The sequence below is a fragment of the Panulirus ornatus genome, chromosome 9 (genome assembly GCF_036320965.1).
Source record: "Panulirus ornatus isolate Po-2019 chromosome 9, ASM3632096v1, whole genome shotgun sequence".
Classification (NCBI taxonomy): domain Eukaryota; kingdom Metazoa; phylum Arthropoda; class Malacostraca; order Decapoda; family Palinuridae; genus Panulirus; species Panulirus ornatus.
The window spans coordinates 35,702,710-35,728,827 of record NC_092232.1 but is presented as its reverse complement, the minus strand read 5'-3'; the positions used below and the strand labels follow the sequence as shown (position 1 = coordinate 35,728,827).

Here is a 26,118-nt window from a genome sequence, read left to right as displayed (position 1 = left end):
TATGGTTGCGAGGCGTGGGCTATGGATAGAGTTGTGCGCAGGAGGATGGATGTGCTGGAAATGAGATGTTTGAGGACAATGTGTGGTGTGAGGTGGTTTGATCGAGTGAGTAACGTAAGGGTAAGAGAGATGTGTGGAAATAAAAAGAGCGTGGTTGAGAGAGCAGAAGAGGGTGTTTTGAAGTGGTTTGGGCACATGGAGAGAATGAGTGAGGAAAGATTGACCAAGAGGATATATGTGTCGGAGGTGGAGGGAACGAGGAGAAGAGGGAGACCAAATTGGAGGTGGAAAGATGGAGTGAAAAAGATTTTGTGTGATCGGGGCCTGAACATGCAGGAGGGTGAAAGGAGGGCAAGGAATAGAGTGAATTGGAGCGATGTGGTATCTGGGGTTGACGTGCTGTCAGTGGATTGAATCAAGGCATGTGAAGCGTCTGGGGTAAACCATGGAAAGCTGTGTAGGTATGTATATTTGCGTGTGTGGACGTATGTATATACATGTGTATGGTGGGGGGGGGGTTGGGCCATTTCTTTCGTCTGTTTCCTTGCGCTACCTCGCAAACGCGGGAGACCGACAAAGTATAATAAATAAATTATATTTTTATTTTTTATTATACTTTGTCGCTGTCTCCCGCGTTTGCGAGGTAGCGCAAGGAAACAGACGAAAGAAATGGCCCAACCCCCCCCCCATACACATGTATATACATACGTCCACACACGCAAATATACATACCTACACAGCTTTCCATGGTTTACCCCAGACGCTTCACATGCCCTGCTTCAATCCACTGACAGCACGTCAACCCCGGTATACCACATCGCTCCAATTCACTCTATTCCTTGCCCTCCTTTCACCCTCCTGCATGCTCAGGCCCCGATCACACAAAATCTTTTTCACTCCATCTTTCCACCTCCAATTTGGTCTCCCTCTTCTCCTTGTTCCCTCCACCTCCGACACATATATCCTCTTGGTCAATCTTTCCTCACTCATCCTCTCCATGTGCCCAAACCACTTCAAAACACCCTCTTCTGCTCTCTCAACCACGCTCTTTTTATTTCCACACATCTCTCTTACCCTTACGTTACTCACTCGATCAAACCACCTCACACCACACATTGTCCTCCAACATCTCATTTCCAGCACATCCATCCTCCTGCGCACAACTCTATCCATAGCCCACGCCTCGCAACCATACAACATTGTTGGAACCACTATTCCTTCAAACATACCCATTTTTGCTTTCCGAGATAATGTTCTCGACTTCCACACATTCTTCAAGGCCCCCAGGATTTTCGCCCCCTCCCCCACCCTATGATCCACTTCCGCTTCCATGGTTCCATCCGCTGCCAGATCCACTCCCAGATATCTAAAAGGATCACAATTTTGCGCGTGATCAAGATATTCCTATGAGTCCCCGTGGACTCTTAGGAATATATATATATATATATATATATATATATATATATATATATATATATATATATATATATATATATATATATATTTTTTTCTTTTATACTTTGTCGCTGTCTCCCGCGTTTGCGAGGTTGCGCAAGGAAACAGACGAAAGAAATGGCCCACCCCCCCCATACACATGTACATACACACGTCCACACACGCAAATATACATACCTACACAGCTTTCCATGGTTTACCCCAGACGCTTCACATGCCCTGATTCAATCCACTGACAGCACGTCAACCCCTGTATATAATAAATAAATATAATATCTAAAACAAGACAAAGAATGGAGAGAGTACGGCTTCAAGCTACCAAAATGATTTCCAGGCTCAGCAACAACTCCTAAAAGAGCAGATTAAACGACTTGAATCTTTAGATTCGAAAAGAGAGGGCTAAGGAATGATCTAATACAAGTATTCAAAATCAAAAAAGGCTTTGATAATCTTAAGACTAACTCCATCTGAGTTACCTTACAGTTATGGATATAAACTCGTCAGCAAAAGTTTACTTCATGTAAGGCAAACTGCTTTTTCTTTAACAGAATTGTCAACAGATGGAACAATTTCACTTCAAGTCCATGACTTGCGTTACTTGCCCTCCTTAGTTACATTAATAATTTGCAAGTTATTCTTGTTTTTTTTTTAAGTTATCTGTATACCTTCTAACTTTTACCAAACTAATCTGTGAGTCTCTGATATCTTCCACTATCACAAACAGCCACAAAAGCACCTAATGGTCTGTTGCTGTTTTAATTCCTATATAAGAAGTATACCTTCAGTTGTGTTATCTGTGTACAAAATCCAGCATTTGAGGTTTGCAAACTGGAAAGTTCCTTTTGTGTAGCCACTGCTGCATCCTCAGCTAAGCGCAATTCTCGCTCCAATCTGTCTTCAAGGTCACGATTTTCAGCTTCCTCACAAGCTGTAAATCAACAAGAGACATGTCAATATTAGAAATGATTAACAAGCAAATCAATATCTATCATATTTTAGGCGAGTGTTTATGTACTTTGATCTCCCTAATCTGATGCACTGTGCATGCCACCATCCTTTTCAATCACCAATTTCCCATGCAACTTATCAGGTATACACAAGACTTTTTTTTGTACTTATTTGCCATTTCCCACATTAGCAAGGTAGTGCCAAGAACAGAGGACTGAGCCTTAGAGGAAAAAATCCTCACTTAACCCTCTTCTCTGTTCCTTCTTTTGGTAAAGCAAAAACTGGAGGGAAGGATTTCCAGTCCCAAACTCCCACCTCTTTTACTCTACAACACACAAGGAATATGTAGGAGGTATTCTCTCTCCCCTATCCCTAGGGATAACTCAACAGACTTACACCTCACTTAATCAAGCATTCATTTTTATCCTCTGTCCTTTATATAATGGCACTACACAGGTATTTTGAGTCCTCAGGAATTCTGCCAGCCCTCAGGTAACTCACCTTGGGTCATACACATACAGAAAATCCTGACTTACCAATGAATAATACTGTCACCTTTCTTGAAAAATTTAACTACAATCCCATCCACTAAAGCTACTTTGATACACTATCTGATATAAGGCTTACACCCCCCACCTTTGCTTGTTACCACTTCCACATCTGCTCCCCTCACTGATATTCCCATTTGTTCTCTTGTTCTCACATTATTCACCTCCTTCCAAACATTTTGTTATAAGTCCTGAATTTTGCCATTATTTTCTCACTCAATTTCCTCTTGGCCCCCTGCTTCTTTCTCTTGTTCATCTCTCCATCATTCATTGTCCTTTCCCAGAAGAACATCTCTATTTTCTCCTTCACTAACAACTTAACTTTTTCATCTTGCTACCCTTTTCATACGTCCATCTCCCACCTTTTGCATACCACACTATTAAATAGCATATATCCGCATCGCTTCTCTATACACTCTTCACTTCTCAACAACTCCCTTGTTTCATTTACTCTCATCTTGTACCAATCTTCACTAACTCATTCTTGAAATCTACATAGAAGCCTGTTTCCCTAGCTCACTCACCTTCACCATCCTCTTCACCCCAACATTCACTCATCTATTCTGAAAACCCATACAAATCTTCACCTTAGCCTCCAACAAGATAATGATCAGACATCCCTCCAGTTGCACCTCTCAGCACATTAACATCCAAAAGTCTCTCTTTCACGCGCCTGTCAATTAACACGTAATCCAATAACGCTCTCTGGCCATCTCTCCAACTTACATAAGTATACTTATGTAAGTGAAGAGATGGCCAGAGAGCGTTATTGGATTACGTGTTAATTGACAGGCGTGCGAAAGAGAGACTTTTGGATGTTAATGTGCTGAGAGGTGCAACTGGAGGGATGTCTGATCATTATCTTGTGGAGGCTAAGGTGAAGATTAGTATGGGTTTTCAGAAAAGAGGAGTGAATGTTGGGTGAAGAAGGTGGTGAGAGTAAGTGAGCTTGGGAAGGAGACCTGTGTGAGGAAGTATCAGGAGAGACTGTGTACAGAATGGAAAAAGGTGAGAACAATGGAAGTAAGGGGAGTGGGGGAGGAATGGGATGTATTTAGGGAATCAGTGATGGATTGCGCAAAAGATGCTTGTGGCATGAGAAGAGTGGGAGGTGGGCTGTTTTGTTAAGTTTATTTCTCTACACCTCGAATCTTTGGAACTTTCTACCCTCTCATGTCTTTCCCAATAACTATGACCTGGCTCATTTCAAAATACAGGGCTTTTATTTCCTTAAAAATTCATAAATACTCTCCCTTGCCTTTTCTTTTTCCCTTCCACTAACCTCTCTATATTTCATTTAATAAGTGGCCTTGATGTGGACTTTTGTCTGTTACCAGAGCTTCCAATGTATAAAAAGAAAAAATATTATTTTTGGGTGTCCTGCAAGGAATGTTAACAGCTTTAATACTCATTGTAACCCCAATATGAGAGACAGACAATGTACATAAGAGAGTGTAGTTAGGTGTTTTGCAGATGATGTAAGAGTAAAATAAGAAGACCAAGAAAATCAGCAGAGTTCTAGACACTCAAGGTGGGCTGTTTTGTTAAGTTTATTTCTCTACACCTCGAATCTTTGGAACTTTCTACCCTCTCATGTCTTTCCCAATAACTATGACCTGGCTCATTTCAAAATACAGGGCTTTTATTTCCTTAAAAATTCATAAATACTCTCCCTTGCCTTTTCTTTTTCCCTTCCACTAACCTCTCTATACTTCACTTAAGGCCCAGCCCTGAGGTGGACTTTTGTCTGTTACCAGAGCTTCCAATGTATAAAAAGAAAAAATATTATTTTTGGGTGTCCTGCAAGGAATGTTAACAGCTTTAATACTCATTGTAACCCCAATATGAGAGACAGACAATGTACATAAGAGAGTGTAGTTAGGTGTTTTGCAGATGATGTAAGAGTAAAATAAGAAGACCAAGAAAATCAGCAGAGTTCTAGACACTCAAGGTGGGCTGTTTTGTTAAGTTTATTTCTCTACACCTCGAATCTTTGGAACTTTCTACCCTCTCATGTCTTTCCCAATAACTATGACCTGGCTCATTTCAAAATACAGGGCTTTTATTTCCTTAAAAATTCATAAATACTCTCCCTTGCCTTTTCTTTTTCCCTTCTACTAACCTCTCTATATTTCATTTAATAAGTGGCCTTGATGTGGACTTTTGTCTGTTACCAGAGCTTCCAATGTATAAAAAGAAAAAATATTATTTTTGGGTGTCCTGCAAGGAATGTTAACAGCTTTAATACTCATTGTAACCCCAATATGAGAGACAGACAATGTACATAAGAGAGTGTAGTTAGGTGTTTTGCAGATGATGTAAGAGTAAAATAAGAAGACCAAGAAAATCAGCAGAGTTCTAGACACTCAAGGTGGGCTGTTTTGTTAAGTTTATTTCTCTACACCTCGAATCTTTGGAACTTTCTACCCTCTCATGTCTTTCCCAATAACTATGACCTGGCTCATTTCAAAATACAGGGCTTTTATTTCCTTAAAAATTCATAAATACTCTCCCTTGCCTTTTCTTTTTCCCTTCTACTAACCTCTCTATATTTCATTTAATAAGTGGCCCTGAGGTGGACTTTTGTCTGTTACCAGAGCTTCCAATGTATAAAAAGAAAAAATATTATTTTTGGGTGTCCTGCAAGGAATGTTAACAGCTTTAATACTCATTGTAACCCCAATATGAGAGACAGACAATGTACATAAGAGAGTGTAGTTAGGTGTTTTGCAGATGATGTAAGAGTAAAATAAGAAGACCAAGAAAATCAGCAGAGTTCTAGACACTCAAGGTGGGCTGTTTTGTTAAGTTTATTTCTCTACACCTCGAATCTTTGGAACTTTCTACCCTCTCATGTCTTTCCCAATAACTATGACCTGGCTCATTTCAAAATACAGGGCTTTTATTTCCTTAAAAATTCATAAATACTCTCCCTTGCCTTTTCTTTTTCCCTTCCACTAACCTCTCTATATTTCATTTAATAAGTGGCCTTGATGTGGACTTTTGTCTGTTACCAGAGCTTCCAATGTATAAAAAGAAAAAATATTATTTTTGGGTGTCCTGCAAGGAATGTTAACAGCTTTAATACTCATTGTAACCCCAATATGAGAGACAGACAATGTACATAAGAGAGTGTAGTTAGGTGTTTTGCAGATGATGTAAGAGTAAAATAAGAAGACCAAGAAAATCAGCAGAGTTCTAGACACTCAAGGTGGGCTGTTTTGTTAAGTTTATTTCTCTACACCTCGAATCTTTGGAACTTTCTACCCTCTCATGTCTTTCCCAATAACTATGACCTGGCTCATTTCAAAATACAGGGCTTTTATTTCCTTAAAAATTCATAAATACTCTCCCTTGCCTTTTCTTTTTCCCTTCTACTAACCTCTCTATACTTCACTTAAGGCCCAGCCCTGAGGTGGACTTTTGTCTGTTACCAGAGCTTCCAATGTATAAAAAGAAAAAATATTATTTTTGGGTGTCCTGCAAGGAATGTTAACAGCTTTAATACTCATTGTAACCCCAATATGAGAGACAGACAATGTACATAAGAGAGTGTAGTTAGGTGTTTTGCAGATGATGTAAGAGTAAAATAAGAAGACCAAGAAAATCAGCAGAGTTCTAGACACTCAAGGTGGGCTGTTTTGTTAAGTTTATTTCTCTACACCTCGAATCTTTGGAACTTTCTACCCTCTCATGTCTTTCCCAATAACTATGACCTGGCTCATTTCAAAATACAGGGCTTTTATTTCCTTAAAAATTCATAAATACTCTCCCTTGCCTTTTCTTTTTCCCTTCCACTAACCTCTCTATATTTCATTTAATAAGTGGCCTTGATGTGGACTTTTGTCTGTTACCAGAGCTTCCAATGTATAAAAAGAAAAAATATTATTTTTGGGTGTCCTGCAAGGAATGTTAACAGCTTTAATACTCATTGTAACCCCAATATGAGAGACAGACAATGTACATAAGAGAGTGTAGTTAGGTGTTTTGCAGATGATGTAAGAGTAAAATAAGAAGACCAAGAAAATCAGCAGAGTTCTAGACACTCAAGGTGGGCTGTTTTGTTAAGTTTATTTCTCTACACCTCGAATCTTTGGAACTTTCTACCCTCTCATGTCTTTCCCAATAACTATGACCTGGCTCATTTCAAAATACAGGGCTTTTATTTCCTTAAAAATTCATAAATACTCTCCCTTGCCTTTTCTTTTTCCCTTCCACTAACCTCTCTATACTTCACTTAAGGCCCAGCCCTGAGGTGGACTTTTGTCTGTTACCAGAGCTTCCAATGTATAAAAAGAAAAAATATTATTTTTGGGTGTCCTGCAAGGAATGTTAACAGCTTTAATACTCATTGTAACCCCAATATGAGAGACAGACAATGTACATAAGAGAGTGTAGTTAGGTGTTTTGCAGATGATGTAAGAGTAAAATAAGAAGACCAAGAAAATCAGCAGAGTTCTAGACACTCAAGGTGGGCTGTTTTGTTAAGTTTATTTCTCTACACCTCGAATCTTTGGAACTTTCTACCCTCTCATGTCTTTCCCAATAACTATGACCTGGCTCATTTCAAAATACAGGGCTTTTATTTCCTTAAAAATTCATAAATACTCTCCCTTGCCTTTTCTTTTTCCCTTCCACTAACCTCTCTATACTTCACTTAAGGCCCAGCCCTGAGGTGGACTTTTGTCTGTTACCAGAGCTTCCAATGTATAAAAAGAAAAAATATTATTTTTGGGTGTCCTGCAAGGAATGTTAACAGCTTTAATACTCATTGTAACCCCAATATGAGAGACAGACAATGTACATAAGAGAGTGTAGTTAGGTGTTTTGCAGATGATGTAAGAGTAAAATAAGAAGACCAAGAAAATCAGCAGAGTTCTAGACACTCAAGGTGGGCTGTTTTGTTAAGTTTATTTCTCTACACCTCGAATCTTTGGAACTTTCTACCCTCTCATGTCTTTCCCAATAACTATGACCTGGCTCATTTCAAAATACAGGGCTTTTATTTCCTTAAAAATTCATAAATACTCTCCCTTGCCTTTTCTTTTTCCCTTCTACTAACCTCTCTATATTTCATTTAATAAGTGGCCCTGAGGTGGACTTTTGTCTGTTACCAGAGCTTCCAATGTATAAAAAGAAAAAATATTATTTTTGGGTGTCCTGCAAGGAATGTTAACAGCTTTAATACTCATTGTAACCCCAATATGAGAGACAGACAATGTACATAAGAGAGTGTAGTTAGGTGTTTTGCAGATGATGTAAGAGTAAAATAAGAAGACCAAGAAAATCAGCAGAGTTCTAGACACTCAAGGTGGGCTGTTTTGTTAAGTTTATTTCTCTACACCTCGAATCTTTGGAACTTTCTACCCTCTCATGTCTTTCCCAATAACTATGACCTGGCTCATTTCAAAATACAGGGCTTTTATTTCCTTAAAAATTCATAAATACTCTCCCTTGCCTTTTCTTTTTCCCTTCCACTAACCTCTCTATACTTCACTTAAGGCCCAGCCCTGAGGTGGACTTTTGTCTGTTACCAGAGCTTCCAATGTATAAAAAGAAAAAATATTATTTTTGGGTGTCCTGCAAGGAATGTTAACAGCTTTAATACTCATTGTAACCCCAATATGAGAGACAGACAATGTACATAAGAGAGTGTAGTTAGGTGTTTTGCAGATGATGTAAGAGTAAAATAAGAAGACCAAGAAAATCAGCAGAGTTCTAGACACTCAAGGTGGGCTGTTTTGTTAAGTTTATTTCTCTACACCTCGAATCTTTGGAACTTTCTACCCTCTCATGTCTTTCCCAATAACTATGACCTGGCTCATTTCAAAATACAGGGCTTTTATTTCCTTAAAAATTCATAAATACTCTCCCTTGCCTTTTCTTTTTCCCTTCCACTAACCTCTCTATATTTCATTTAATAAGTGGCCTTGATGTGGACTTTTGTCTGTTACCAGAGCTTCCAATGTATAAAAAGAAAAAATATTATTTTTGGGTGTCCTGCAAGGAATGTTAACAGCTTTAATACTCATTGTAACCCCAATATGAGAGACAGACAATGTACATAAGAGAGTGTAGTTAGGTGTTTTGCAGATGATGTAAGAGTAAAATAAGAAGACCAAGAAAATCAGCAGAGTTCTAGACACTCAAGGTGGGCTGTTTTGTTAAGTTTATTTCTCTACACCTCGAATCTTTGGAACTTTCTACCCTCTCATGTCTTTCCCAATAACTATGACCTGGCTCATTTCAAAATACAGGGCTTTTATTTCCTTAAAAATTCATAAATACTCTCCCTTGCCTTTTCTTTTTCCCTTCTACTAACCTCTCTATACTTCACTTAAGGCCCAGCCCTGAGGTGGACTTTTGTCTGTTACCAGAGCTTCCAATGTATAAAAAGAAAAAATATTATTTTTGGGTGTCCTGCAAGGAATGTTAACAGCTTTAATACTCATTGTAACCCCAATATGAGAGACAGACAATGTACATAAGAGAGTGTAGTTAGGTGTTTTGCAGATGATGTAAGAGTAAAATAAGAAGACCAAGAAAATCAGCAGAGTTCTAGACACTCAAGGTGGGCTGTTTTGTTAAGTTTATTTCTCTACACCTCGAATCTTTGGAACTTTCTACCCTCTCATGTCTTTCCCAATAACTATGACCTGGCTCATTTCAAAATACAGGGCTTTTATTTCCTTAAAAATTCATAAATACTCTCCCTTGCCTTTTCTTTTTCCCTTCTACTAACCTCTCTATATTTCATTTAATAAGTGGCCTTGATGTGGACTTTTGTCTGTTACCAGAGCTTCCAATGTATAAAAAGAAAAAATATTATTTTTGGGTGTCCTGCAAGGAATGTTAACAGCTTTAATACTCATTGTAACCCCAATATGAGAGACAGACAATGTACATAAGAGAGTGTAGTTAGGTGTTTTGCAGATGATGTAAGAGTAAAATAAGAAGACCAAGAAAATCAGCAGAGTTCTAGACACTCAAGGTGGGCTGTTTTGTTAAGTTTATTTCTCTACACCTCGAATCTTTGGAACTTTCTACCCTCTCATGTCTTTCCCAATAACTATGACCTGGCTCATTTCAAAATACAGGGCTTTTATTTCCTTAAAAATTCATAAATACTCTCCCTTGCCTTTTCTTTTTCCCTTCCACTAACCTCTCTATATTTCATTTAATAAGTGGCCTTGATGTGGACTTTTGTCTGTTACCAGAGCTTCCAATGTATAAAAAGAAAAAATATTATTTTTGGGTGTCCTGCAAGGAATGTTAACAGCTTTAATACTCATTGTAACCCCAATATGAGAGACAGACAATGTACATAAGAGAGTGTAGTTAGGTGTTTTGCAGATGATGTAAGAGTAAAATAAGAAGACCAAGAAAATCAGCAGAGTTCTAGACACTCAAGGTGGGCTGTTTTGTTAAGTTTATTTCTCTACACCTCGAATCTTTGGAACTTTCTACCCTCTCATGTCTTTCCCAATAACTATGACATGGCACATATTTAAAGACAGTTTTTTCACATTCTCCAAAATTTGTAAACAACTTCTTTGTCCCTTCTTTTTTCCCCTTCCACTAACCTCTCTATATTTCATTTAATAAGTGGCCTTGATGTGGACTTTTGTCTGTTACCAGAGCTTCCAATGTATAAAAAGAAAAAATATTATTTTTGGGTGTCCTGCAAGGAATGTTAACAGCTTTAATACTCATTGTAACCCCAATATGAGAGACAGACAATGTACATAAGAGAGTGTAGTTAGGTGTTTTGCAGATGATGTAAGAGTAAAATAAGAAGACCAAGAAAATCAGCAGAGTTCTAGACACTCAAGGTGGGCTGTTTTGTTAAGTTTATTTCTCTACACCTCGAATCTTTGGAACTTTCTACCCTCTCATGTCTTTCCCAATAACTATGACCTGGCTCATTTCAAAATACAGGGCTTTTATTTCCTTAAAAATTCATAAATACTCTCCCTTGCCTTTTCTTTTTCCCTTCTACTAACCTCTCTATATTTCATTTAATAAGTGGCCTTGATGTGGACTTTTGTCTGTTACCAGAGCTTCCAATGTATAAAAAGAAAAAATATTATTTTTGGGTGTCCTGCAAGGAATGTTAACAGCTTTAATACTCATTGTAACCCCAATATGAGAGACAGACAATGTACATAAGAGAGTGTAGTTAGGTGTTTTGCAGATGATGTAAGAGTAAAATAAGAAGACCAAGAAAATCAGCAGAGTTCTAGACACTCAAGGTGGGCTGTTTTGTTAAGTTTATTTCTCTACACCTCGAATCTTTGGAACTTTCTACCCTCTCATGTCTTTCCCAATAACTATGACCTGGCTCATTTCAAAATACAGGGCTTTTATTTCCTTAAAAATTCATAAATACTCTCCCTTGCCTTTTCTTTTTCCCTTCTACTAACCTCTCTATATTTCATTTAATAAGTGGCCTTGATGTGGACTTTTGTCTGTTACCAGAGCTTCCAATGTATAAAAAGAAAAAATATTATTTTTGGGTGTCCTGCAAGGAATGTTAACAGCTTTAATACTCATTGTAACCCCAATATGAGAGACAGACAATGTACATAAGAGAGTGTAGTTAGGTGTTTTGCAGATGATGTAAGAGTAAAATAAGAAGACCAAGAAAATCAGCAGAGTTCTAGACACTCAAGGTGGGCTGTTTTGTTAAGTTTATTTCTCTACACCTCGAATCTTTGGAACTTTCTACCCTCTCATGTCTTTCCCAATAACTATGACCTGGCTCATTTCAAAATACAGGGCTTTTATTTCCTTAAAAATTCATAAATACTCTCCCTTGCCTTTTCTTTTTCCCTTCTACTAACCTCTCTATATTTCATTTAATAAGTGGCCTTGATGTGGACTTTTGTCTGTTACCAGAGCTTCCAATGTATAAAAAGAAAAAATATTATTTTTGGGTGTCCTGCAAGGAATGTTAACAGCTTTAATACTCATTGTAACCCCAATATGAGAGACAGACAATGTACATAAGAGAGTGTAGTTAGGTGTTTTGCAGATGATGTAAGAGTAAAATAAGAAGACCAAGAAAATCAGCAGAGTTCTAGACACTCAAGGTGGGCTGTTTTGTTAAGTTTATTTCTCTACACCTCGAATCTTTGGAACTTTCTACCCTCTCATGTCTTTCCCAATAACTATGACCTGGCTCATTTCAAAATACAGGGCTTTTATTTCCTTAAAAATTCATAAATACTCTCCCTTGCCTTTTCTTTTTCCCTTCTACTAACCTCTCTATATTTCATTTAATAAGTGGCCTTGATGTGGACTTTTGTCTGTTACCAGAGCTTCCAATGTATAAAAAGAAAAAATATTATTTTTGGGTGTCCTGCAAGGAATGTTAACAGCTTTAATACTCATTGTAACCCCAATATGAGAGACAGACAATGTACATAAGAGAGTGTAGTTAGGTGTTTTGCAGATGATGTAAGAGTAAAATAAGAAGACCAAGAAAATCAGCAGAGTTCTAGACACTCAAGGTGGGCTGTTTTGTTAAGTTTATTTCTCTACACCTCGAATCTTTGGAACTTTCTACCCTCTCATGTCTTTCCCAATAACTATGACCTGGCTCATTTCAAAATACAGGGCTTTTATTTCCTTAAAAATTCATAAATACTCTCCCTTGCCTTTTCTTTTTCCCTTCCACTAACCTCTCTATATTTCATTTAATAAGTGGCCTTGATGTGGACTTTTGTCTGTTACCAGAGCTTCCAATGTATAAAAAGAAAAAATATTATTTTTGGGTGTCCTGCAAGGAATGTTAACAGCTTTAATACTCATTGTAACCCCAATATGAGAGACAGACAATGTACATAAGAGAGTGTAGTTAGGTGTTTTGCAGATGATGTAAGAGTAAAATAAGAAGACCAAGAAAATCAGCAGAGTTCTAGACACTCAAGGTGGGCTGTTTTGTTAAGTTTATTTCTCTACACCTCGAATCTTTGGAACTTTCTACCCTCTCATGTCTTTCCCAATAACTATGACCTGGCTCATTTCAAAATACAGGGCTTTTATTTCCTTAAAAATTCATAAATACTCTCCCTTGCCTTTTCTTTTTCCCTTCTACTAACCTCTCTATATTTCATTTAATAAGTGGCCTTGATGTGGACTTTTGTCTGTTACCAGAGCTTCCAATGTATAAAAAGAAAAAATATTATTTTTGGGTGTCCTGCAAGGAATGTTAACAGCTTTAATACTCATTGTAACCCCAATATGAGAGACAGACAATGTACATAAGAGAGTGTAGTTAGGTGTTTTGCAGATGATGTAAGAGTAAAATAAGAAGACCAAGAAAATCAGCAGAGTTCTAGACACTCAAGGTGGGCTGTTTTGTTAAGTTTATTTCTCTACACCTCGAATCTTTGGAACTTTCTACCCTCTCATGTCTTTCCCAATAACTATGACCTGGCTCATTTCAAAATACAGGGCTTTTATTTCCTTAAAAATTCATAAATACTCTCCCTTGCCTTTTCTTTTTCCCTTCTACTAACCTCTCTATATTTCATTTAATAAGTGGCCTTGATGTGGACTTTTGTCTGTTACCAGAGCTTCCAATGTATAAAAAGAAAAAATATTATTTTTGGGTGTCCTGCAAGGAATGTTAACAGCTTTAATACTCATTGTAACCCCAATATGAGAGACAGACAATGTACATAAGAGAGTGTAGTTAGGTGTTTTGCAGATGATGTAAGAGTAAAATAAGAAGACCAAGAAAATCAGCAGAGTTCTAGACACTCAAGGTGGGCTGTTTTGTTAAGTTTATTTCTCTACACCTCGAATCTTTGGAACTTTCTACCCTCTCATGTCTTTCCCAATAACTATGACCTGGCTCATTTCAAAATACAGGGCTTTTATTTCCTTAAAAATTCATAAATACTCTCCCTTGCCTTTTCTTTTTCCCTTCCACTAACCTCTCTATATTTCATTTAATAAGTGGCCTTGATGTGGACTTTTGTCTGTTACCAGAGCTTCCAATGTATAAAAAGAAAAAATATTATTTTTGGGTGTCCTGCAAGGAATGTTAACAGCTTTAATACTCATTGTAACCCCAATATGAGAGACAGACAATGTACATAAGAGAGTGTAGTTAGGTGTTTTGCAGATGATGTAAGAGTAAAATAAGAAGACCAAGAAAATCAGCAGAGTTCTAGACACTCAAGGTGGGCTGTTTTGTTAAGTTTATTTCTCTACACCTCGAATCTTTGGAACTTTCTACCCTCTCATGTCTTTCCCAATAACTATGACCTGGCTCATTTCAAAATACAGGGCTTTTATTTCCTTAAAAATTCATAAATACTCTCCCTTGCCTTTTCTTTTTCCCTTCCACTAACCTCTCTATATTTCATTTAATAAGTGGCCTTGATGTGGACTTTTGTCTGTTACCAGAGCTTCCAATGTATAAAAAGAAAAAATATTATTTTTGGGTGTCCTGCAAGGAATGTTAACAGCTTTAATACTCATTGTAACCCCAATATGAGAGACAGACAATGTACATAAGAGAGTGTAGTTAGGTGTTTTGCAGATGATGTAAGAGTAAAATAAGAAGACCAAGAAAATCAGCAGAGTTCTAGACACTCAAGGTGGGCTGTTTTGTTAAGTTTATTTCTCTACACCTCGAATCTTTGGAACTTTCTACCCTCTCATGTCTTTCCCAATAACTATGACCTGGCTCATTTCAAAATACAGGGCTTTTATTTCCTTAAAAATTCATAAATACTCTCCCTTGCCTTTTCTTTTTCCCTTCTACTAACCTCTCTATATTTCATTTAATAAGTGGCCTTGATGTGGACTTTTGTCTGTTACCAGAGCTTCCAATGTATAAAAAAGAAAAAATATTATTTTGGGTGTCCTGCAAGGAATGTTAACAGCTTTAATACTCATTGTAACCCCAATATGAGAGACAGACAATGTACATAAGAGAGTGTAGTTAGGTGTTTTGCAGATGATGTAAGAGTAAAATAAGAAGACCAAGAAAATCAGCAGAGTTCTAGACACTCAAGGGTGGGCTGTTTTGTTAAGTTTATTTCTCTACACCTCGAATCTTTGGAACTTTCTACCCTCTCATGTCTTTCCCAATAACTATGACATGGCACATATTTAAAGACAGTTTTTTTCACATTCTCCAAAATTTGTAAACAACTTCCTTTGTCCCTTCTTTTTTCCCCTTCCACTAACCTCTCTATACTTCACTTAAGGCCCAGCCCTGAGGTGGACTTTTGTCTGTGAATGGAGCCTCCTTTTTATGGAGGGGAAATTTAATGAGAAAGTTAAGGAAATAAGTCAAGGAACAATTAACAGTATTTCACCACCTTGTACAGAGTGCCTGTAGGAAATGAAATAAAAAGTGAAGTAAATGTCAAGGATATGACAATTTTTGTTATTCTACTTCACCCACACAAGGGCTACTGGCATTGTCCCCAAACATACAGTCTCTCCTTTGGCACATATAATACCTGACAACACTTAATGCAAACAGCTCATTACTCAAAACTAGATTTTCCTGCACTTAGCACTATGCATTAGCCCTGCCTTTTGGCAAAATGGTAGGAGCAATAGATATAAGTAACAGACTGGAGCATTAGACAGGAGCATTAGGTAGAAGCAGCAGGAAGGAACATTAGACAGAAGCATTAGGTAGAAGCAGCAGGTAAGAACATTAGTTGGTAGCATTAGGTAGTAGTAGTTGTAGGCTGGCACATTTAAGTTAACATTTTGTAGAAGGAAAAGTTATGAACATAAAGTGGAAGCCTTTGAAAACACTGCACTGGAGTTGCCCTCTGCTAGTGGCCTGCTAAGGGTGAGGCACTAAAGGTTAAGAAGTGGTACTGGAGTTCATCAGTTATGGAGACTTTTTCTGGGGCTACTCCCTTAAAGGTTTTCCCAAAGGGAAAGGGCATCAGATTGATGGACAGATACACAGAAAAACCTGAATTTAAGGATCATGTTGATAGGAAAACATTATCAAATCAATATACGTGTGTTATATTATGATGTATGGTCTAGTCTACAAAGAGGAGAATGGATTAAAATAAATCAGAGACTAAAGAAAAAAAATCCCTATGCAAAATTGATAGAATGGAGTATATAACACAAAACTGAAAGAACTTGAACTCTACATTCTACAAAGCATAAAGAGAAATGTCTTAAACTTAAAAGTAACTCAGATAAAAAGACACAGAATCATTAAACAAGATACAATGCTTGAGAACATACTGAAAATATAACCAGATGAAAATATGTGAATGCCTAGCAAGAAACTGAAATGCTTATGCAATACAATGTCAGAACTAATTAACATAAATGAAGTGACTACACAAATATTCAAAGGAAGATCATTCTTAAGGTTTGGTTCAAGACAGTACTGGAAAAACCTTTAATAGTTAACTATGCCAAAGAAGTAGCTGATGAGAAAAACAGAATTATAAACGAGCAAAATATCCGGTGAGTAGAGAAGCAACAGTTGATAGAAATAGCATTATCCTATAAGCAAGACAAGTGGTGAGTGCTGTATGATAGCCCTAACTCATCATAGGTATTTTTAGGCTGGTACAGTACTATTTATCCCATTCATGTAAATGTAATTTGTTACATAAGCAATCTGATGGTCTATAAACTTGATGACTGTTCCACGAATGAGGAGGGCAACTTGGTAGGAGTGTAAATGCCCCATACCTCTGGAATAACATTTTTGGCATACTACACATGCTACCTTTTGTTTATCCTTTTGAAGATAAAATTAATATTCTTTTAAGAGATTTGCATGTCTAAAATGGTGCATCTAAATTCAATAATCTCTAATTATTTTCAATTTTGTACTTTTTTTCTTTGGTATTCACTCAATACTTCTTTGTTGCTAGATTATTGTTTCTGAAGACCTCATTCCATCCTGTGATTATAATCTTCAAAATTGTGTACCAGGTTATTGCTTCTGAAGACCCCATTCTGTTCTGTGACTTATAATCTTCAAAATTATCTTTTTCTTGTCTGAACTGTTGAGGTGAAAATCTATAACACCTAACCCACTGTCTTTCACTGTTGCTGAATCAACCCAGTCTTTTACTATTGCTGTATCATATTCACAATCTTTCTATCTATCTGTATCTTTGATGCCTGTTCCCAACTGGACCTCCCTAATGGGGGTAGTCACAGCAATAGTCTCTGTAACTAGTGAACACCAGTGCCACTTCTTAATCTTTAGTGCTTTACCCTAAACTGGCCACTGGCAGAGGGCAACTTGGCACAGCATTTGCAGAGGATCCTACCACCAAATGTTCCCACTGACTAATTCTGTTGTCAAAATCTTTTGCTTTCATTTCATATATTTTAATCATTTCAACGATATCATCATCTAGCAAACTTGAATTATTCACTTCAATATCCGAAAACAGTGCCATATTCTTTGTAAAAACAAATTCATTGTACTGCTCCCTCTTGTCAGTCTTTGGTTCACCTGCAAAATGCTGAATGAATCACATATATCAATTAGTCTTTGGATCTATTCTCTTTCATCTTCTGATTCCTAATGCTATTCTTTGTAATTGCATCAGCATCCATAAGGTACTCCTTTGTCCCAACATTCAATAAAATGAAAGTGAAAGTCACCATTCCATATTACTGAGTCAGGTTTTTCTGATCCCTTCAAAAATTCTTCAACTTTTCTTAAATCTATTCTAGTTATTTTTTCTTGTTGATGCTTTGTATTAATTTACATGCACTAACAATGAATTTTTCCTTGACCCATAACTTATTTCCTCGAAGTTTTTTCATTAAATTCCAGTAGGTTCATTTCTAACCACCTACTAAACTGTTATTCTTCTTGGATCTCCATCTGATCTAATAATTTTGCTTACTCTAGTGTCATCAGTAAAGCTCCTTATTATATACTTTCCTTTACTTTTCTATCGATGTGTGACATCATTATCACAAAAACTTTTAAGGCTAACACTGTTTCCTGTGATATCCCAGAAAGGACATCTTCCTCCTCAGCAGTTCTTCCCACACCATCTCTGTAAGTCTGATATGTCCTTCAGAAGAACCACCTCTCATATTTACCAGCATATGAATAAACTTTTCAAATTACAGAGGTATAAGTGTTGAGTATTCCTGGGAAATTATATGGGAGGGTATTGACTGAGAGAGTCAAGGAATGTACTGAGCATCAGATTGGGGAGGAGCAGTGTCGTTTCAGAAGTGATAGAGGATGTGTGGATCAGGTGTTTGCTTTGAAGAATGTGTGAGAAATACTTAGAAGAACAGATGGCTTTGTATGTAGTATTTATGGATCTGGAGAAGGCATGTGATAGAGTTGATAGAGATACTCTGTGGAAGGTATTAAGAATATATGGTGTGGGAGGCAAGTTGCTAAATGCAGTGAAAAGTTTTTATCGAGGATGTAAGGCATATGTACAAGGAGGAAGAATGGTAAGTGATTGCAGCAGGGGTGCATGATGTTTCCATGGTTGTTTAATTTGTTTATAGATGGGGTTGTTAGGGAGGTGAATGCAAGTTTTGGAGAGAGGGGGAAGTATGCAGTCTGTTGTGGATGAGAGGGCTTGGGAAGTGAGTAAGCTGTTGTTCACTGATGATACAGTGCTGGTGGCTGATTTGGGTGAGAAACTGCAGAAGCGGGTGACTGAGTTTGGTAAAGGGTGTGAAAGAAGAAAGCTGAGAGTAAATGTGAATAGGAGCAAGGTTATTAGGTTCAGTAGGGTTGAGGGTCAAGTTAACTGGGAGGTAAGTTTGAATGGAAATACTGGAGGAAAGGAAGTGTTTTAGATATCTGGGAGTGGATTTAGCAGCAGATGGAACCATGGAAATGGAAGTGAGTCACAGGGTGGGGGAGGGGACTAAGGTTCTGAGGGCATTAAAGAATGTGTGAAAGGCAAGAACGCTATCTCGGAGAGCAAAAATATATATGTTTGAAGAAATAGTGGTTCCAACAATGTTATATGGCTGCAAGGCAAGGGCTATAGATGTGGGTTGTGCAGGGGAGAGTGGATGTGTAGGAAATGAAATGTTTGAGGACAATATGTGGTGTAAGGTGGTTTGATCGAGTACGTAATGAAAGTGTAAGAGAGATTTTTTTATAATTATTTTGCTTTGTCGCTGTCTCACGCGTTAGCGAGGTAGCGCAAGGAAACAGACAAAAGAATGGCCCAACCCACCCACATACACATGTATATACATACACATCCACACACAGCACATATACATACCTATACATCTCAATGTATGCATATATATACACACACAGACATATACATATATACCCATGTACATAATTCATACTGTCTGCCTTTATTCATTCCCATCACCACCCCGCCACACATGGAATAACAACACCCTCCCCCTCATGTGTGCGAGGTAGCGCTAGGAAAAGACAACAAAGGCCCCATTCGTTCACACTCAGTCTCTAGCTGTCATGTAATAATGCACCGAAACCACAGCTCCCTTTCCATATCCAGGCCCCACAGAACTTTCCATGGTTTACCCCAGACGCTTCACATGCCCTGGTTCAATCCATTGACAGCACGTCGGCCCTGGTATACCACATCATTCCAATTCACTCTATTCCTTGCCCGCCTTTCACCCTCCTCCATGTTCAGGCCCCGATCACTCAAAATCTTTTTCACTCCATCTTTCTACCTCCAATTTGGTCTCCCACTTCTCCTCATTCCCTCCACCTCTGACACATATATCCTCTTGGTCAATCTTTCCTCACTCATTCTCTCCATGTGACCAAACCATTTCAAAACACCCTCTTCTGCTCTCTCAACCACACTCATTTTATTACCACACATCTCTCTTACCCTACTATTACTTATTCAATCAAACCACCTCACACCACATACTGTCCTCAAACATCTCATTTCCAGCACATCCACCCTCCTGCGCACAACTCTATCCATAGCCTACGCCTCGCAACCATACAGCATTGTTGGAACCACTATTCCTTCAAACATACCCATTTTTGCTTTTCGAGATAATGTTTTCGACTTCCACACATTCTTCAAGGCTCCCAGAATTTTCGCCCCCTCCCCCACCCTATGATTCACTTCCGCTTCCATGGTTCCATCCGCTGCCAAATCCACCCCCAGATGTGTGGTAATAAAAAGAGTGGTTGAGACAGCAAAAGAGGGTGTATTGAAATGGTTTGGTCACATGGAAAGAATGAGTGAGGAAAGATTGACAAAGAGGATATACGTGTCAGAGGTGGAGGGAACGAGAAGAAGTGGGAGACCAAACTGGAGGTGGAAGGTTGGAGTGAAAAAGATTTTGAGCGATCGGGGCATGAACATATAGGAGGGTGAAAGGCATGCGAGTAATAGAGTGAATTGGAACAATGTGGTATACTGGGGTCGATGTGCTGTCAATGGATTGAACCAGGGCATGTGAAGCATTTGGGGTACACCATGGAAAGTTTTGTGGGGCCTGGATGTGGAAAGGGAGCTGTGTTTTCGGTACATTACACATGACAGCTAAAGACTGAGTGTGAACGAATCTGGCCTTTGTTGTCTTTTCCTAGAGCTACCTCACGTGTGCACGTGGTGGGAGGGGGGTGCCATTTCATGTGTGGCGCGGTGGTGACAGGAATGGATGAAGGCAGCATGTATGAATATGTATTCATTTTATATATATTATACTTTGTTGCTGTCTCCTGCGTTAGCAAGGTAGCGCAAGGAAAAAGACGAAAGATGCTTGTGGCATGAGAAGTGTGGAAGGTGGGCAGATTAGAAAGGGTAGTGAGTGGTGGGATGAAGAAGTAAGATTATTAGTGAAAGAGAAGAGAGAGGCATTTGGACGATTTTTGCAGGGAAATAATGCAAATGAGTGGGAGATGTATAAAAGAAAGAGGCAGGAGGTCAAGAGAAAGGTGCAAGAGGTGAAAAAGAGGGCAAACGAGAGTTGGGGTGAGAGAGTATCATTAAATTTTAGGGAGAATAAAAAGATGCTTTGGAAGGAGGTAAATAAAGTGCATAAGAAAAGGGAACAAATGGGAACATCAGTGAAGGGGGCTAATGGAGAGGTGATAACAAGGAGTGGTGATGTGAGAAGGAGATGGAGTGAGTATTTTGAAGGTTTGTTCAATGTGTTTGATGACTGAGTGGCAGATATAGGGTGTTTTGGTTGAGGTGGTGTGCAAAGTGAGAGGGTTAGGGAAAATGACTTGGTAAACAGAGAAGATGTAGTAAAAGCTTTGCGGGAGATGAAAGCCGGCAAGGCAGCGAGTTTGGATGGTATTGCAGTGGAATTTATTAAAAAAGGGGGTGACTGTATTGTTGACTGGTTGGTAAGGTTATTTAATGTATGTATGACTTATGGTGAGGTACCTGAGGACTGGCAGAATGCTTGCATAGTGCCATTGTACAAAGGCAAAGGGGATAAGAGTGAGTGCTCAAATTACAGAGGTATAAGTTTGTTGAGCATTCCTGGGAAATTATATGGGAGTTTACTGATTGAGAGGGTGAAGGCATGTACAGAGCATCAGATTGGGGAAGAGCAGTGTGGTTTCAGAAGTGGTAGAGGATGTGTGGATCAGGTGTTTGCTTTGAAAAATGTATGTGAAAAATACTTAGAAAAGCAGATGGATCTGTATGTAGCATTTATGGATCTGGAGAAGGCATATGATAGAGTTGATAGAGATACTCTGTGGAAAGTATTAAGAATATATGGTGCTCAGTGAATGTTGGTTTGTGGCAAGGGTGCGTGATGTCACCATGGTTGTTTAATTTGTTCATGGATGGGGTTGTTAGGGAGGTGAATGCAAGAGTTTTGGAAAGAGGGGCAAGTATGCAGTCTGTTGTGGATGAGAGAGCTTGGGAAGTGAATCAGTTGTTGTTCGCTGATGATACAGTGCTGGTGGCTGGTTCGGGTGAGAAACTGCAGAAGCTGGTGACTGAGTTTGGTGAAGTGTGTGAAAGAAGAAAGCTGAGAGTAAATGTGAGTAAAAGCAAGGTTATTAGGTACAGTAGGGTTGAGGGACAAGTCAATTGGGAGGTAAGTTTGAATGGAGAAAAACTGGAGGAAGTGAAGAGTTTTAGATATCTGGAAGTGGATTTGGCAGTGGATGGAACCATGGAAGTGGAAGTGAATCATAGGGTGGGGGAGGGGGCAAAAGTTCTGGGAGCGTTCAAAAATGTGTGGAAGTCGAGAACGTTATCTTGGAAAGCAAAAATGGGTATGTTTGAAGGAATAGTGGTTCCAACAATGTTATATGGTTGCGAGTTGTGCGGAGGAGGATGGATGTGCTGAAAATGAGATGTTTGAGGACAATATGTGGTGTGAGGTGGTTTGATCGAGTAGGTAATGAAAGGGTAAGAGAGATGTGTGGTAATAAAAAGAGTGTGGTTGAGAAAGCAGAAGAGGGTGTTTTGAAATGGTTTGGTCGCATGGAGAGAATGAGTGAGGAAAGATTGTCCAAGAGGATATATGTGTCAGGGATGGGGGGAATGAGAAGTGGGAGACCAAATTGGAGGTGGAAAGATGGACTGAAAAAGATTTTGAGAGACTGGGGCCTGAACATGCAGGAGGGTGAAGGGCATGCAAGGAATAGAGTGAATTGGAACAATGTGGTATACCAGGGTCAACGTGCTGTCAGTGGATTGAATCAGGGCATGTGAAGCGTCTGGGGTAAACCATGGAAAGCTGTGTAGGTATGTATATTTGCGTGTGTGGACGTGTATGTATATACATGTGTATGGGGGTGGGTTGGGCCATTTCTTTCGTCTGTTTCCTTGCGCTACCTCGCAAACGCGGGAGACAGTGACAAAAAAAAAAAAAAAAAATGTCTGTGTGTGTATATATATGTATACGTTGAGATGTATAGGCATGTATATATGCTGTGTGAGGATGTGTATGTATATACATGTGTATGTGGGTGGGTTGGGCCATTCTTTCGTCTGTTTACTTGTGCTACCTCGCTAACACGGGAGACAGCGACAAAGTATAAAAAAAAGAAAATAATATAGACCATATTCATACGTGCTGCCTTCACTCATTCCCGCCGCCACATGAAATGGCACCCCCCTACCTCCGTTTGTGTGCTAGATAGTGCTAGGAAAAGACAACAAAGGCCACGTTTATTCACACTCAGTCTCTAGCTGTCATGTCTAATGCAGTGAAACCACAGCTCCCTTTCCACATCCAGTCCCCACAAAACTTTCCATGGTTTACCCCAAACACTTCACATGCCCTGGTTCAATCCATTGACAGCACGTTGACCCCAGTATACCACATTGTTCCAATTCACTCTATTCCTTGCACGCCTTTCACCCTCCTGCATGTTTAGGCCCTGATCACTCTAAATCTTTTTCACTCCATCCTTCCACCTCTAATTTGGTCTCCCACTTCTCCTCATTCCCTTCACCTCTGACACATATATCCTCTCTGTCAATCTTTCCTCTCCCATTCTCTCCATGTGACCAAACCATTTCAATACACCCTCTTCTGCTCTCTGAACCATACTTTTTATTATCACACATCTCTCTTACCCTTTCATTACTTACCGATCAAACCATCTCACACCACCTATTGTCCTCAAGCATCTCATTTCCAACACATCCACCCTCCTCCACACAACCCTATCTATAGCCCATGCCTCACAACCATATAACATTGCTGGAACCACTATTCCTTCAAACATACCCATTTTTGCTCTTCAAGATAACATTCTTGACTTCTGCACATTCTTCAACGCTCCCAGAACCTTCGCCCCCTTCCCCACCCCACCCTGTGACTCAATTCCACTTCCATGGATGACTGTGTTGTTGACCAGTTGGTAAGGATATTCAATGTATGTATGGTTCATGGTGAAGTGCCTGAGGACTGGTGGAATGCATGCATAGTACCATTGTGCAAAGGCATAGGGGATAAAGATGAGTGTTCAGATTACAGAGGTATAAGTTTGTTGAGTATTCCTGGGAAATTATATGGGAGGGTATTGAGTGAGAGGGTCAAGGAATATACAGAGCATCAGATTGGGGAAGAGCAGTGTGGTTTCAGAAGTGTTAGTGGATCAGGTGTTTGCTTTGAAGAATGCATGTGAGAAATACTTAGAAAACAGATGGATTTGTATGTAGCATTTATGGATCTGGAGAAGGCATATGATAGAGTTGATAGAGATGCTCTGTGGAAGGTATTAAGAGTATATGGTGTGGGAGGTAAGTTGCTAGAAGCACTGAAAAGTTTTTATCGAGGAGGTAAGGCATGTGTACGAGTAGGAAGAGAAGAAAGTGATTGGTTCCTAGTGAATGTCGGCTTACGGCAGGGGCGCGTGATGCTCTGTGGAAGGTATTAAGAGTATATGGTGTGGGAGGTAAGTTGCTAGAAGCATTGAAAAGTTTTTATCGAGGAGGTAAGGCATGTGTACGAGTATGAAGAGAAGATAGTGATTGGTTCCTAGTGAATGTCGGTTTACGGCAGGGGCGCGTGATGTCTCCATGGTTGTTTAATTTGTTTATGGAAGGGGTTGTTAGGGAGGTGAATGCAAGAGTTTTGGAAAGAGGGGCAAGTATGCAGTCTGTTGTCAATGAGAGGGCTTGGGAAGTGAGTCAGATGTTGTTCACTGATGATACAGCGTTGGTTGCTGATTTGAGGTGAGAAACTGCAGAAGTTGGTGACTGAGTTTGGTAAAGTGTGTGAAAGAAGAAAGCTGAGAGTAAATGTGAATAAGAGCAAGGTTATTAGGTTCAGTAGGGTTGAGGGACAAGTACAGTGGGAGGTAAGTTTGAATGAAAAAACTGGAGGAAGTGAAGTGTTTTAGATATCTGGGAGTGGATTTAGCAGCGAATGGAACCATGGAAGCAGAAGTGAGTCACAAGGTGGAGGAGAGGGCAAAGGTTCTGGGAGCATTGAAGTATGAATTTGTACGTGTGTATATATATGTATATGTCTGTGTATGTATTTTTTTTTTTTTGCCGCTGTCTCCCGCGTTTGCGAGGTAGCGCAAGGAAACAGACGAAAGAAATGGCCCAACCCACCCCCATACACATGTATATACATACGTCCACACACACAAATATACATACCTACACAGATTTCCATGGTTTACCCCAGACGCTTCACATACATTGATTCAATCCACTGACAGCACGTCAACCCCGGTATACCACATCGCTCCAATTCACTCTATTCCTTGCCCTCCTTTCACCCTCCTGCATGTTCAGGCCCCGATCACACAAAATCTTTTTCACTCCATCTTTCCACCTCCAATTTGGTCTCCCTCTTCTCCTTGTTCCCTCCACCTCCGACACATATATCCTCTTGGTCAATCTTTCCTCACTCATTCTCTCCATGTGCCCAAACCATTTCAAAACACCCTCTTCTGCTCTCTCAACCACACTCTTTTTATTTCCACACATCTCTCTTACCCTTACGTTACTTACTCGATCAAACCACCTCACACCACACATTGTCCTCAAACATCTCATTTCCAGCACATCCATCCTCCTGCGCACAACTCTATCCATAGCCCACGCCTCGCAACCATACAACATTGTTGGAACCACTATTCCTTCAAACATACCCATTTTTGCTTTCCGAGATAATGTTCTCGACTTCCACACATTCTTCAAGGCTCCCAGAATTTTCGCCCCCTCCCCCACCCTATGATCCACTTCCACTTCCATGGTTCCATCCGCTGCCAGATCCACTCCCAGATATCTAAAACACTTTACTTCCTCCAGTTTTTCTCCATTCAAACTCACCTCCCAATTGACTTGATCCTCAACCCTACTGTACCTAATAACCTTGCTCTTATTCACATTTACTCTTAACTTTCTTCTTTCACACACTTTACCAAACTCAGTCACCAGCTTCTGCAGTTTCTCACATGAATCAGCCACCAGCGCTGTATCATCAGCAAACAGCAACTGACTCACTTCCCAAGCTCTCTCATCCCCAACAGACTTCATACTTGCCCCTCTTTCCAAAACTCTTGCATTCACCTCCCTAACAACCCCATCCATAAACAAATTAAACAACCATGGAGACATCACACACCCCTGCCGCAAACCTACATTCACTGAGAACCAATCACTTTCCTCTCTTCCTACACGTACACATGCCTTACATCCTCGATAAAAACTTTTCACTGCTTCTAACCACTTGCCTCCCACACCATATATTCTTAATACCT

The 26,118-nt window shown here is 39.3% G+C and overlaps 1 protein-coding gene across 1 annotated transcript in view; it reads right to left on the bottom strand.

Moving 5' to 3' along the window:
* Positions 1 to 26,118, bottom strand: part of LOC139750336 (uncharacterized) — a 224,672-nt gene that overhangs the window by 48,798 nt on the left and 149,756 nt on the right. The window contains exon 13 of the mRNA XM_071665015.1: positions 2,235 to 2,383. Coding sequence (XP_071521116.1) covers positions 2,235 to 2,383 — 149 coding nt within the window. The remainder of the gene's footprint in view (positions 1 to 2,234; positions 2,384 to 26,118) is intronic.